Source organism: Lactuca sativa, chromosome 7 (assembly GCF_002870075.4).
Source record: "Lactuca sativa cultivar Salinas chromosome 7, Lsat_Salinas_v11, whole genome shotgun sequence".
Lineage (NCBI taxonomy): Eukaryota > Viridiplantae > Streptophyta > Magnoliopsida > Asterales > Asteraceae > Lactuca > Lactuca sativa.
The window spans coordinates 138,223,857-138,237,221 of NC_056629.2; the positions used below are offsets into that span (position 1 = coordinate 138,223,857).

A 13,365-nucleotide genomic window follows, 5' to 3' on the forward strand; every position below is an offset into this window, starting at 1 on the left:
TGAGTTATCTCCTCAGGTTGAGTGCTAGGGTTTGAAGTTCCTTCACCACTTGACTCTTGAATTTCTTCAAGGTCAATTTGCCTCCCACTGTTTCCTTGGCTTATGAACTCTCTCTCTCTCTCTCTCTCTCTCTCTCTCTCTCTCTCTCTCTCTCAAGACACCCCTCCTTGCTACAAAGACCACATTCTCACTAGGTCTGTAGAAGAGGTAACCAAAGGATTTATGTGGGTAGCCGATGAAAATACACCTCTCACTTAGAGGTTCGAGCTTATCATGAGTCTCGTGCCTCACGAAAGCCTCGCAACCCCAAATCTTGATGTGGTCTAGTTTGGGAACTTTACCAGTCCACATCTCATGAGGAGTTTTGGCAAATTTCTTTGTAGGGACCATATTAAGGATATGGGCGGCAGTCTCTAAGGCATACCCCTAAAAAGAGATTTGTAGCGAAGCTCGACTCATCATGGAAGGAACCATATCCAACAAGGTTCGATTGCGCCTCTCCGCCACACCAATAAGGTGTGGTGTCCTGGGAGGTGCCAATTGTGAGATAATCCCACATTCCTTAAGATAGTCTAGGAACTTTGTACTAAGATACTCACCACCACAATCGGATCGAAGTATCTTAATGTTCCTGCCCAATTGATTCTCGACTTCATGTTTAAAATCTTTAAACCTTTCAAAAGTCGATGAGTTATGCTTGATTAAATAGATGTATCCATATCTACTATAATCATCAATGAAAGTCAAATAATAACGATTAGCATCCCTTATGGCAGATTTGAAGGGTCCACATACATCTGTGTGTACCAAATCCAACAAACCTTCACCCCTAGCACAAGAACCAGTGAAGGGTGACTTTATCATTTTTCCAAGTAAGCATGATTTACAACTATCATCTGACTTTAGGTCAAATGAATCCAAGACTCCATCCTTTTAGAGTTGGCTTATGCGTTTCTTGTTCACATATCCAAGATGAAAATGCCATAATGATGCTTTATCCAAGTTATTATTATTAGAAGAATCAATACACAACACATTATTTCCTAGGTTATCTACAATAGACACAACTTCATACACACCATCACAAGGTAATGCTTTAAAATAAAGAACATTATTAAAGAAAGCATTTATTCCACCAATTTCATTATAAAAAGAAAAGGTAAACCCTTATTTGTACAAAGCATGAAAGAAAATAATATTTCTTGCCATTCCAGGCGAATAACAACATTTATTCAAATCTAATGTAAGCCCACTACTTAGCAACAAATAATAAACTCCAATCTTGGTGACAGGTGAAGCTTTCCTATTCCCCATGATCAAGTTTATCTTTCCATGCTCCACATTATCACTTCTTCTTAGTCCCAGCAAATTAGAACATATATGAATACCATAATCGGTATCAAGGACCCAAGAGTTAGAATAGGGTGAGTTATTAGATAAGATAGTGTAAATACCTGCATGGGTGGGTTTCACTTTCCCATCCTTTATGTCTTGCTCGTACTTTGGGCAGTTCCGCTTCTAATGCGACTTTTCATGGAAATAGAAGCATTCAGCTTCTTTTGGGTTAGAAGAAAGAGTGACGAAACCTTTCTTGGTTCCACTTGAAGAGGAGCTATCAAGGGTCTTACCCTTGGTACCCTTCAAAGGTCTCTTCCTCTTTTTCCCTCTACCTTTCCCGATTGCTAGGACAGGGGCAGAGTTTGGAGTAGGAGTAGTAGTGGTAACAACCGACTTACCCTTAAGCCCTAATTCTGCAGTCTTCAGGAGTCCTTGAAGTTTGCTGAGTGTGACTTCTTCCTTAATCATGTGGTATGTCATGCGGAATTGATCATAACACGAGGATAAGGAGTGCAAAATGATATCCATGGCTAGCTCCTCGGGGAAGTTCACATTAAGCTTCAGCAAACGGTCCACATACCTTTGCATTTTCTGCATGTGGCCCGTGACGGATTCTCCATCCTTCATCCTGGTTGTTATCATGGAGGAGATTATTTCATACCGCTCTTGACGAGTACTCCGATGGTATCTTTCCATCATATCTTGGTGCATCTCAAAAGGGTAGTAGTCCTCATAGGACTTCTGGAGTTCAGCTGTCATGGTGGCCATCACAATGCATGCCAGTTTTGTGGCATCTCTTTCATGAGTCCGGAAGTCAGCGATCTCCTGGGGAGTAGCAGTGGACTCATCGATCTCCTTTAGATCCTTATCGAGGACATATTCCTTGTCCTCGTGGCGAGTCAACATCGTGATGTTCCAAATCCACTCCATAAAGTTGGAACGAAGATGACCCTCCCATATAGGTTCATGAGGGAAAAGGAGCCAATAGGGTTTGAGCCAGAAGCAGTATTGTTGGAAGACATCTGAAAAGAAGAGAACAAGTTTAGTTTAGATATAAAGATGGTCCTTAATAAAACACCCAAATGTAATATTCAAGCTAGGATCCAATCACAATATATCATAACTTAGAAGAGGGATGTCATAATCTAAGCTATAACATATTTAAAAGGTAGGTGAATGACGATTCACCAATTTCCACCATGAAAAACGAAATATAAATATTAGGTTTTAATTGGTTCTTAGAAATTCCTAGATTCATTTTGATATTCAATGAACTTTTCAAAGGCATGTTTTAATCTCGAGTGTGCCCTCCAAGTTTTGTGACTGGGATCCCGAGGATCACAAAATGAGGTGTGAAGTAACCATGCAAATTACTTGGTACCCTTAATGTTTATCATAAAATCGATGTGCCAGTTAACCACATGCGCTCCACCGACCTATAATAAACCTTAAGTCACCCTTTACCTACCTTGTTAAGTCCAAGTTAGTGTGCCAGTTAATCACACATGCTCCACTAACGAATTAAACAAAGTGTAAAGTGTAATTTCATGGATTAGCACCTTATTCACATTTTCCTAAAGTAACTAAGATTGGAAATTTAATAAAACATTTAGTTACTTTATAATAGTCATTATAATTTTAATGAGAATTTTACAAGTCCTTGTCCTACTCGTTCGGCTAACGACCCTCCACCGATCAAGGAAGCGGTGGGTGAGAGTGGACACCCATTAAGCTGCCATTTTATAGACAATAACCTTATACCCCCTTATAGACCGGCTTTGTGAATGAGGCCTACTAACGGTAAAACGACTTGATCTTATATATATATATATATATATATATATATATATATATATATATATATATACATATATATATATATATACATATATATATATATATATATATATATATATATATATAATTAACTGATAATATTATAAAGTTTAAGCATTGAATTTCAACTTTTAAAATTATAGGGATTGGAACTAAAGTTTACTAGATGACTTTACATGTTCCAAAAACTTAAGGGCAAGTTTTATAACTTTACTAAACCTTTCAATTCATAACTTATGAGTTATTAAAATGAAGACTCTTCATTTTTTGCAACTTATGTGTTCTTTTAATGGATTTAATACAAAGTGACTTTTGGTTATCCATAACTTGAGGACAAGTTATGGACTCCATTAAAACACATAAAGATCATGAATTAAGCATTAAACAAGTAATTCATATGATCTATCAAGAACTCATAAGAACATGAATATTCATATCAAAATTTCAAGAACATATGAACACATATAATCATGTAATTTTGATATAAGCCATTGTAAATGGATTAGAACTACAATTACACCATCTAAAACAAGTTTTAAAACACTAAAACAGTTTAGGGTAATGTATCTAGTCCATTTCCAGCAGCAAAAATCAAAAAACTAGTCTCTGCCTGACCAACTCGTCGAGTGCAAGAATTGACTCGCCTAATTAGTTGAAGTTTCGCTTGGACTCGGCGACTCCCCTGTGCAGACAACTTAAAAATTCGATTTTTTACACTATTTTGCATCAAGTATCAACAAACAAGCCTAGGCTCTGATACCACTGATGGGTAATGAGCATTCTAACACTCCTGAGTGTACATGCAACTCTAGAAAACCTTGGATCTATGTTTGTCTAAAATACATGCAAAATTTGATTTCCAAGGTTCATAATCCTATCTAGCATACATGGGGAACTTTTAATATAAAAGATGGCTAGAATTACATACCTTGTAGTTGATTTGATTCCTTGAAAACCTTGAGAGCCTAGCACCCCAAGTGTGATGCCTCAAATGTTTCACACAACACCAAGTCCTTTGGAATGACTTTGAGAGAATGTAGAACACTTGAAAAATCGGCCTAGCCCTCTTGTCACTTTATCTAACCGACTTTGGTGGATGTCATGTTCTTTATATAATGTGTTACAATTAGGATTACACCATGCAAAACCAAATGTAACATGGCTCTTCATTTCCATGACCCATGGGTTTAAACCTCCATGGAGCATCCTATGGGTCTTAGCCCATCTTGATAATTCATGAAGCCTTTAGCCCATTATACAAGTTATGGATGGTTTACATAATCAACCCATATATTTCATTAGTCATCTTTTGATCACTTATTTAATTCTAAATTAATTCTTGATCAATACCAATTAAATAATTCTATTAATATATTAGAACTTATAATATATTAATAAACCACAAGTGTTATTTCTCTCATTTAGTCTATCCAAATGCATGATGTCATGCAACCCAAATGGACCATGCCAAACCGGGTCAAGTACATACCAGAAATAGTTATGGACTTAGACACCTTATCCAACAGGCCCTTGTGCTGCCGGGTGGCAAGAAAATGAGTTTGGGCAAATTCAATCCATATGAGTTTGTATTTGTCACTAACCTTGTTTCGAGATTATGGTTGTGACAAATTCACATTGATAGGAACACATACACCAAAAAATCTAAATGTCATAAGGTTTCTCTCCGATTCATGAAAATGATGGTGAGGAAACGCTTTCACTAAGTAGATTTTAGGAAGATAGAAAGTGTGATATTTGCATTCTCAAAGTCATTAGTGGAGTGCGTGTGGTTAACCGACACACTAACATGGACTTCTGAGATTGGCAAAAGGTCTAAACATTATGATTACGGCATCCCTCTTCATAATTGTTTAGAAACACATGTGAGCTATCTAAGGAAAGGTGTATGATTTTGATAAAATCTTATCAAAGCATCTCATATCAGAAATCTGAACTTTGGAAAGAAAGTCATTAAAGTATTGATTTCTAGAAGTCCAGCTGATTTCTGGGTACATGTCAAAGCTAGTGGGAGCATAAAGTGTTATGCTAGTTAGATTATAATTATCATGTTAGTGGGAGCATGATTATTATGTTAAGTATTGCAAGTTAGCAATGTTAATTATAAAAAAGAAAAGTTTCAATTCGCTTTGAAAAGTTGTTTTGCTATAATTAAGGGAGAGAATTTTATACTTCATTCTAATTCTATAAGCTTAGATTGAGATTTTAATCAACTTTAGTCAAGGATATATATATGAATTTTATGTTGGAATGGTTCAACATAAGGAAATTCTATATATGTTGCATTCTCAAAATTCGATTATGATTACGACATCCTCTTCATAGTTCGAATTGTGAGAACATGGCAAATAAAAAATTTAATAGCATGAAACGTGTCCCATATGCTTCGGGTATAGGATCGATTTCATGTGCTATAATATTTATCCTTTCTAAATTTTCCAAATGCATAGGGCATTAAGAGGGAAAAAGGAATAGAACCGGATATGACTAAAATGATTAAGCAATTGTCGAGGATAGTCTGAGGTTTACCAAAGATTGGTTGCTCATGGACAATTGGAAGTATAGTGTAAACTTTGGAAAGGACCATATTAACATATTCTGAAAAGAAGAAACTCTTGTTCAGAAGTGATAGTCAAAATGGTAATATGGAATTGTTTTCATAGGTGGAAGTTATTCTCTGAATCTGTGTAAGATCAGAAAACTTAATGCAAAGAAGGATGTTCAAAGGAATGTACTTTGAATATGAGACTTCGTTTCTATTAAATTGATCTCCATTGGAATACTTTGTAATGTCTGTTGCCAAGTCTTTGTGACTTTTGTGCATAGTCATTACCAGAGAATCATTGCATATAGTGGGGATGAAGAAAACGAGAGAGAGAGAGAGAGAGAAAGAGAGAAAGATTTATTTTTTTTTATTTTTATTTTATTTTTGTTTTTTTTATTTAATTTGAAAATCATAAACAAATAATAAAAAAGAGAAAATCATATTAATAGGGGCAAATCCGTCATTTTGAAAAAATCAGAACAGATTGGACCAAAAACGCAACAAAATGAAAGTTTTGGACCACTGGTGCTAGTCGAAACCTTTTGGACCAAAGTAACAAATTTGAGCAAACCACGTGGACCATTTGTGTAGTTTAGTCTTTCTAAAATACAAACCTTTTAAACATATAATAATTTTACTTTCCTTTTAAAAAAATTATTTGAATGTAATTAATGTCATATTATTCATATGATTAACTATTTTAGCATAATTAATTATTAACTAATAGATGTTTTTTAATTTTGATTTTAAAAGTTTAAGTAGTAATTAAGGAATAAATTCAAATTTTGATAAAACTAGGTAACTTTTTTAAAATTTAAATATAAAAATTTATATCGAGTCAATGTAAAATTTACCATACGTAAAGCCAAAATTATATTTCAGTTTTGGTTTCATAATATAAGTTAAGCAAAACTTATATTAGTTTGATATAAACTTTTGACATTTTATTTTTAAAAAACTATTTAATTTTCTCAAATTTTGAATATGTATTTATATTTTATATGTTTATAATCTTAGGGTTTTTTTTTTTTGCAAAATATTTGTAAACTTAAGGGTTTTTTCGCAAAAAATATTTAATGGTAACCTGGAAACCTGCTATTACAGGTAAAAAGGGCAAAACCAACAAAAAAAAATGACAAGTTTGATGTATAAATGAACCAAAATTCTGTTAAATGGTAAAACCGACATTTTCTGCCAAACTTAAGCCTTTTTATGACATTATCCCATTTTAAAACCCTCTTATTTCGTATCTTTTTAAAATCCAAATACTTTGGGATAGAGATCATATTTGTATTTTACTTTTTTGCCCTTACATAATATTACGTCCTCCGTCTGCCTCTCTACGTCTCACGATCCAAGCTCTTTTTCTCAGCCTTCACTCTCCTATCTTTTTCAGCTTGAGCCTGTGAGCATGTTTTATTTCATTCTTCTTTTTCTGTTTTGTTGGCCACAAAGGTGATGAGGGAAGGTGTTATTGCTTCTGCGTTTTGTTTCTTTTGCGGTGATAGTGTTTCATCGAGGTGTGTGTGTGTGTGTCTGTGTGTGAAAGAGAGAGAGAGAGAGAGAGAGAGAGAGAGAGAGAGAGAAGACTGTTTTATTTCATGCAACCTGTCTTTTTCTTGACTGTAGATGTGAGAAAATAGGAGAAATTTGGATTGTATATACACACATGTGTAGGTATGTATTTTTTTTTTTGCTTTGATTGTTGACTTTTATTTAAATAAAGTTTAAATCATTTTTATAATTATTTGTAAACTATTAATATAAATTATATAATTTTTTTAAATTTAAGGTCATTTGTTTCTTAACATAGATATACTATCTAAATTCTTTGCAACACAAACAAGATTGTAACACACACATACACACACACACACACACACACACACACACACACACATATATATATATATATATATATATATATATATAATCTTAACTAAACACATATACAATAGCATTTAAATCCTGCAAAATCAAAATTTATCTAAATCCAAATCATTTGACACATTCCAAATTCCATGCATAAAAAGAATCCAACAAGAAAATTACAAGCATCCTTAAGGGAAACATATTATTAAGATACAACATTGTGAAGGAAACACGTTTATAAAGGTACATCTTGAAGGAAACACAATATTTTTGCACCAAAAGTACATAACACGATAAAGAAACTGCAAACAACATCCCGAAGGGAACACATTATTAAGATACAACATGAACAAATTACTCCTTAACAGAAACCTACAAAGCAACTCATATTATTACAAACAGTAAGTTTTTGTTTCAACTTAAAGCTCAAGCTTTAAGAGAAGTTCACGCCATCTGGGAGTTTCTTCATCGAAGATGTAGGTCAAAGGAGACACCAAAACTCCATTGCCTCCAATCTACACAATTTTCCAATAAGCTATATATCAGTGTCTCCCTTTTACTTGATACAAAAAACAAAAACTTATGAAGGAATTAAGGAAAAGCAAACTCTCACTTTACGATCTAACTTTTCACAAATTTTCCTTTTTATTTTTTTATGACCTTTATTTTCTTAAATACCCATTAAAAAATATTTATCGAGACAACATGTCTTTATCAAATTATAATTGTTCATAATAATAAAAAAGATATGCATATAAATACATGCAACAAGATTAGGGTTACTTACCGCTCTTAGCTGCTGAACTGATTTGTACAACAATTTTTTGGGTACACAAATGACTATAGCATAATAATTTGTGAACCCAAAAACTGGACTTACAGTTGGACCCTGAAAAATAAAAAAAAATAAAAACATTTGGTTGTAAGTTTGTTAGCTAATGCAAGAATTATCATCAACTTTCATTGATTTGTTTATTATCACATCCTACTTTTATTTCCTCATGTCACAACATTGTACATTGAAAAATCACTCGATTATAGCCATACCATCCAAATAAAAAGTAATTTTCACTGAAGTAGAATGTCCTAACAAAATATTTTGACAGTACAATGCTATAATCATGTTGGTTTTTTAGTACAATGCCTTAATATGAAAAAGAAAATTAAGTACAGTGTTTTAATAAAAAAAATTGAATGTAGGATGCTATAATGTATAGATAATGAAAGTGCATTACTATCTCTTACATTTAGTACTTAAAATATTCAAGGAGAAATTTTTACCTGAATGCCAGATAATAATGGTAGAGTTAGAAGTCTCTCAGCTACTTCCTTTTCGTTGTATCCCCTCATGTTAGCCACTACCTGAGATGTATTGTATTTAATGGACATGAGGAAAGTAAAGTAGCAATGTAAATTTCCCTACCCCAAAAAATACTAGCTTCCTCTATCTTAAAAACATGCAACTTTTAATTTTTCATATGTTGAGATAATGTATCTGACTATTAATTGATGGTTCAAAATAGCCCTTGATAAGGTTTAAAAAAATCAAGGACCACAATCAAAGTTGCTAATTTCAAGTAACAATTACAAGGAGATAAAAAAGAAATATAAGCTGGTTTTAGAGACTTGCCAAAAGCGGAAATGTAGGGTTTTTCAGAGACAATCCAAAATCACAAGTATAGCTGGATTTCAAGTAATGATTACTAGGGATGAAAAAGTAATGAATCTGTAGAAACTAACCATAAAATGGAAATGTAGGTTTTTCAGACACAACCATGAATTATAGACGTACTGATTTCAAGAAATAATTACAAGGAGATAAAAAAAAGTAAAACAGTAAGTTTTTCAAAAACACTAAAGTATTGCATTGATTTCAAATCTTGGGTTTTTCCAAAACAAAGAGTATTGCATTGATTTCAAATCTAGGGTTTTTCCAAAACAACCCAAAATCATAAGTACTGCATTTTTTTGTGAAGGATGAGTATTTAGTGTTTGTTTGATTGTATGGAATGCAACAGGGATGATCTTGAAATCGTAATGTAATAAACAAGGTAATGAAATAGTGACATAATTATATTTTATATAATATATAATTATAACAAAATAAGATTTTATTTATTAAAAGCAAAAAAAATTCAGCATCATATGAGATCATTAAACCCCAAATAATTACAATAAATAATATATTATATAATTACTTCTAAAATTCAAATTTAATTAATACTATGAATCTATAGAAAAAAATGTGTCAACAAAATTAACAAAATGGAGGGAATCACATTCCTTCAAAAATGATCCACATTCCATTACATTAGGAAAAACAAACACTTTTTTTATTCCATTCCAACAGACCAAACCATACCTTTGACTTTTGAGTTAATACTCTTCACTTACATAGAAATTGCAATTTTAAAATTTGTACACCATAAATTTTCTACCTCTACTATAAGCTAAAATGTCAATATTTGTGCATGTGTTTGTATGGGTATTGTGGTGACGGTGGGGGAGGGGGGAGGATTCTCAGCTATTTAAATAATACTTACCAATTTTAAATTGAAAAATATCTATTATAAAAGACAATAAACAAACACAGATATACTTACTGTATATTGATCAAGTGCACTTATATGAGCCTCAAATCTTTCAAGCATTTCATGGGTTATATCTAGCAAACCCTTACGCCGGAGCAACGACTTCTTGCTAGCAACCATGACCGCCTGAAAAATATGTTATTCATGTAAATCAGAAAATTCAAAAAGATATGAAAAGCTTATAATTTTGGAGTGAAAACTTCACCTGACTTCTTAATATTACCCCACCTTCGATTTCCTTCATATTGTTTTCCTTCAATGTGGTTCCACTACTAACAAGATCCACAATAACATCCGCAATTCCCATCTAAGCAAATGAAAATACATAGACATTAGAACAATATAATGTGAATTATAGCAGCCTACATTCATTTCCTTCCATTACATCATTATATTTTCTATTTTTTCATGGTTTTTAACATCAAGAACCGAATTAAATGAGCACCTAGCTAGAGGCTACCCAAAAGAAGGTGAAATTTACAACATACATGTTTTTCATTTTTTCTCTTGGTAAATCATTACTATCAAAAATTACCCAAGTATAACATTGTTACACTTTAACTTTTTTTCTTAGTGGGACATGATACTTTGAAACATCCACCCAGTTCTACATGTGAAAATTGCTTTGTCTTTGGATGACATTGCTATAAGTGGGTAAAATTTTCAAAGTACAATGTTGTAATAAGGAGGAATGAAAGTAAAATGCTATAATAACCAAATCAGTTAAGCTATTTTATGATTTCTTTTAATAAACCCTAAATCCATAGGAGTAATCCCTGACAGAAGTCAGAGTTAAGAAGACTCACAGCAGGAGCTGCCTCCAGTGCTCCATCAGCAGTTGAAAAGGAGACATGGTGAATACCATTTTCTTTCAGAAATTTTGGACTTAACTGCCAGGAGAAAAAAATAGGAATTAATGTAAATACCAACTTGAACCTTTAACTAGGTGAAACTAGTAAAAAGACAACTTCAGTATTACATGAGTAAAACCAGTAGCAACTCGTAGAGGCTTCTCAGCAGTCCAATGAGGCATTTGTGCTAGCTCCTCAATAGAATTGATGTCCTTGAAGATCCCATGTTTTGGAACCTAACAAATGAAGAAGAGATGTCAAATATATAGTTTTGAAATTTAAATGATCAGTTAATGTTATTAAGGTAGGTTATTATATATAGAAAAGGCTGACTTACAGCAAGAGATAAACGACATTCTCCATATGCGAGTGCATCATGAACAATGATTAGATCTTCATTACCCTATAGAAACAATCAATACATATAGACCAAAAGACACATTTATTAATCAAAGATAGCATGTAGTAACTATGTGTTTCTTTTTTACTTGGGATCACTTAGTCTTTCTTTTTTACCTAATGAGCATAATATGTGAAGATCCGATCATACAAAATATAAGAGTGTTTCTTTTTTCCTTAATAAATAAAACTTGGCTTGATGAGCCAAGTGGGAAAGGTTGCCTTTTTAACTGGACTACCCTTTACCCTAAATTCCAATTTTATAACACAATTGACCATGTTTCTCTCCAAATTTTGAAGATCTCATTTGTTGCATGTTTTTCTCCTTCTCAAGGTACTTTTTTAATTGTTTCTTCCTCTGCATGAATCACCAACCTACTAATATTACTTTTTAAATCTACAAAATATTATTATTTGAACTTTTTTCAATATTACATCTAGTTTAAGTTACTAATCATATTGTTATTTTCATTTTCTGTAAAAGTGGTCATTTACAATTTTACTTTAAAATGGTTCTTGAATAAACATTCATTTGATTTTGAAGTCATTTGTTATTTATCACTTATAAACAAGAGGGTCTTTATATATACAAAACATTATATGGACATAGACCGCTACCGTTCTACTGCTGTATCCATACCTCATAGTTGGAAACAACTCTAAAGACTAAAAATGAAGCAGGATTATGTGAAATTTCAGAAGCATGTTAGTGTTTTTAACATTAAGTTATATATTACTATGGAAGTGACTTATATGTTAATTTAGCTACTGAAATGGTAGGTATGATGAATTTTGAAAATGAATTACTATTATATTAGAATGACTTTACAGATCTGAAGGGAATTCATTTAAAATTGTTTCTCAAGTAATAAAACTGTTCAGATTAAGTGCAAAATAAGATGTATCACATAGTTAAACAGAAATACATAAAGAGAGGAGGCTGCATGTTGTTCCTTTCAAGGTTAAAGTATGTTATATACCTCTCCATATTCACTAACTGTGTCAAGACCAACAATGCCGATGTCTAGATCTCCTGAAACCATTTTTCGTACAATGTCTTTTGGACGCTGAAACCACACTTCAAGATTTTCTAGCTGCCAATCAACATTGTAAAAAATTTAAATTGAAAAGTTCTTAAAAACATTAAATAGATTTTACTAATGCAATCTTCAATAGACATTGTAACCTGTGGTATGTATGCAACGTATTGTCTAGGGTTCGGATGCCTCACAGATAATTGACAATTCTGCAAAAAAACACAAAAAAAACTTATATGTAGACAGAAAAAAAACTAAATTTAAAAAAAAATTATGAAGAGATTGAGAGTATACGTTGAGGAGATCTAGCGTATCAGTAGCCATTCGACCTTTACTCGGCAAACCTAGCCTAATCTCACTCCTCTCGGTAGATGTCGTATCTACATTTCCGTTAACATGGGTCATCGGAGATGGGATGGTGCAACATGAGATGGTGAATTTGACGGAAACTTTAGTAGAAGAAAGAAATGACGATTGAGTGAAACCGCCACCGATGATGGGGCCTTGCTGGAGAAATGTTGGCATGAGAGACATGGTTGAGTTCTCCGTTGAATCTTTGTCGGCAACGCGATTTCTGGTGGAGGAAGGAGGGGGACATGCAACGCCGCCGTGAAGGAAATGGTGTGGAGGGAGGATCTCTTTTTGGGTTTATATATACATGCGGCGGAGAAAAGCAAGTATCTAGTGATCCCGTATATCTTATACATATAATCTTGTGTTGTTATCAAAATACATGTAATTATGTTTGTAATGAATGAAGATTACAACATATATTGTGCCATCTAATTTTAACCTGAAATAAATCTAACAATTATATGTGTAAATTACAAATTTAACCCCTTGTTTTGGTGTTACTTTGCATGAAGGGTATAATGCCA

The 13,365-nt window shown here is 32.9% G+C and overlaps 1 protein-coding gene across 1 annotated transcript; it reads right to left on the minus strand.

Moving 5' to 3' along the window:
* Positions 1-8,028: 8,028 nt before the first annotated feature.
* On the minus strand, positions 8,029-13,021 carry LOC111913636 (ATP phosphoribosyltransferase 2, chloroplastic). The gene is made up of 11 exons (XM_023909354.2): positions 12,782-13,021; positions 12,637-12,696; positions 12,431-12,544; positions 11,389-11,454; positions 11,180-11,287; positions 11,007-11,090; positions 10,406-10,507; positions 10,213-10,326; positions 8,891-8,971; positions 8,397-8,498; positions 8,029-8,124 (listed from the first exon to the last, which is right to left on the minus strand). Exons 1-11 carry the CDS (start codon positions 13,019-13,021, stop codon positions 8,029-8,031), a joined length of 1,167 nt encoding a protein of 388 aa, XP_023765122.1.
* Between the last annotated feature and the right edge of the window lie 344 nt (positions 13,022-13,365).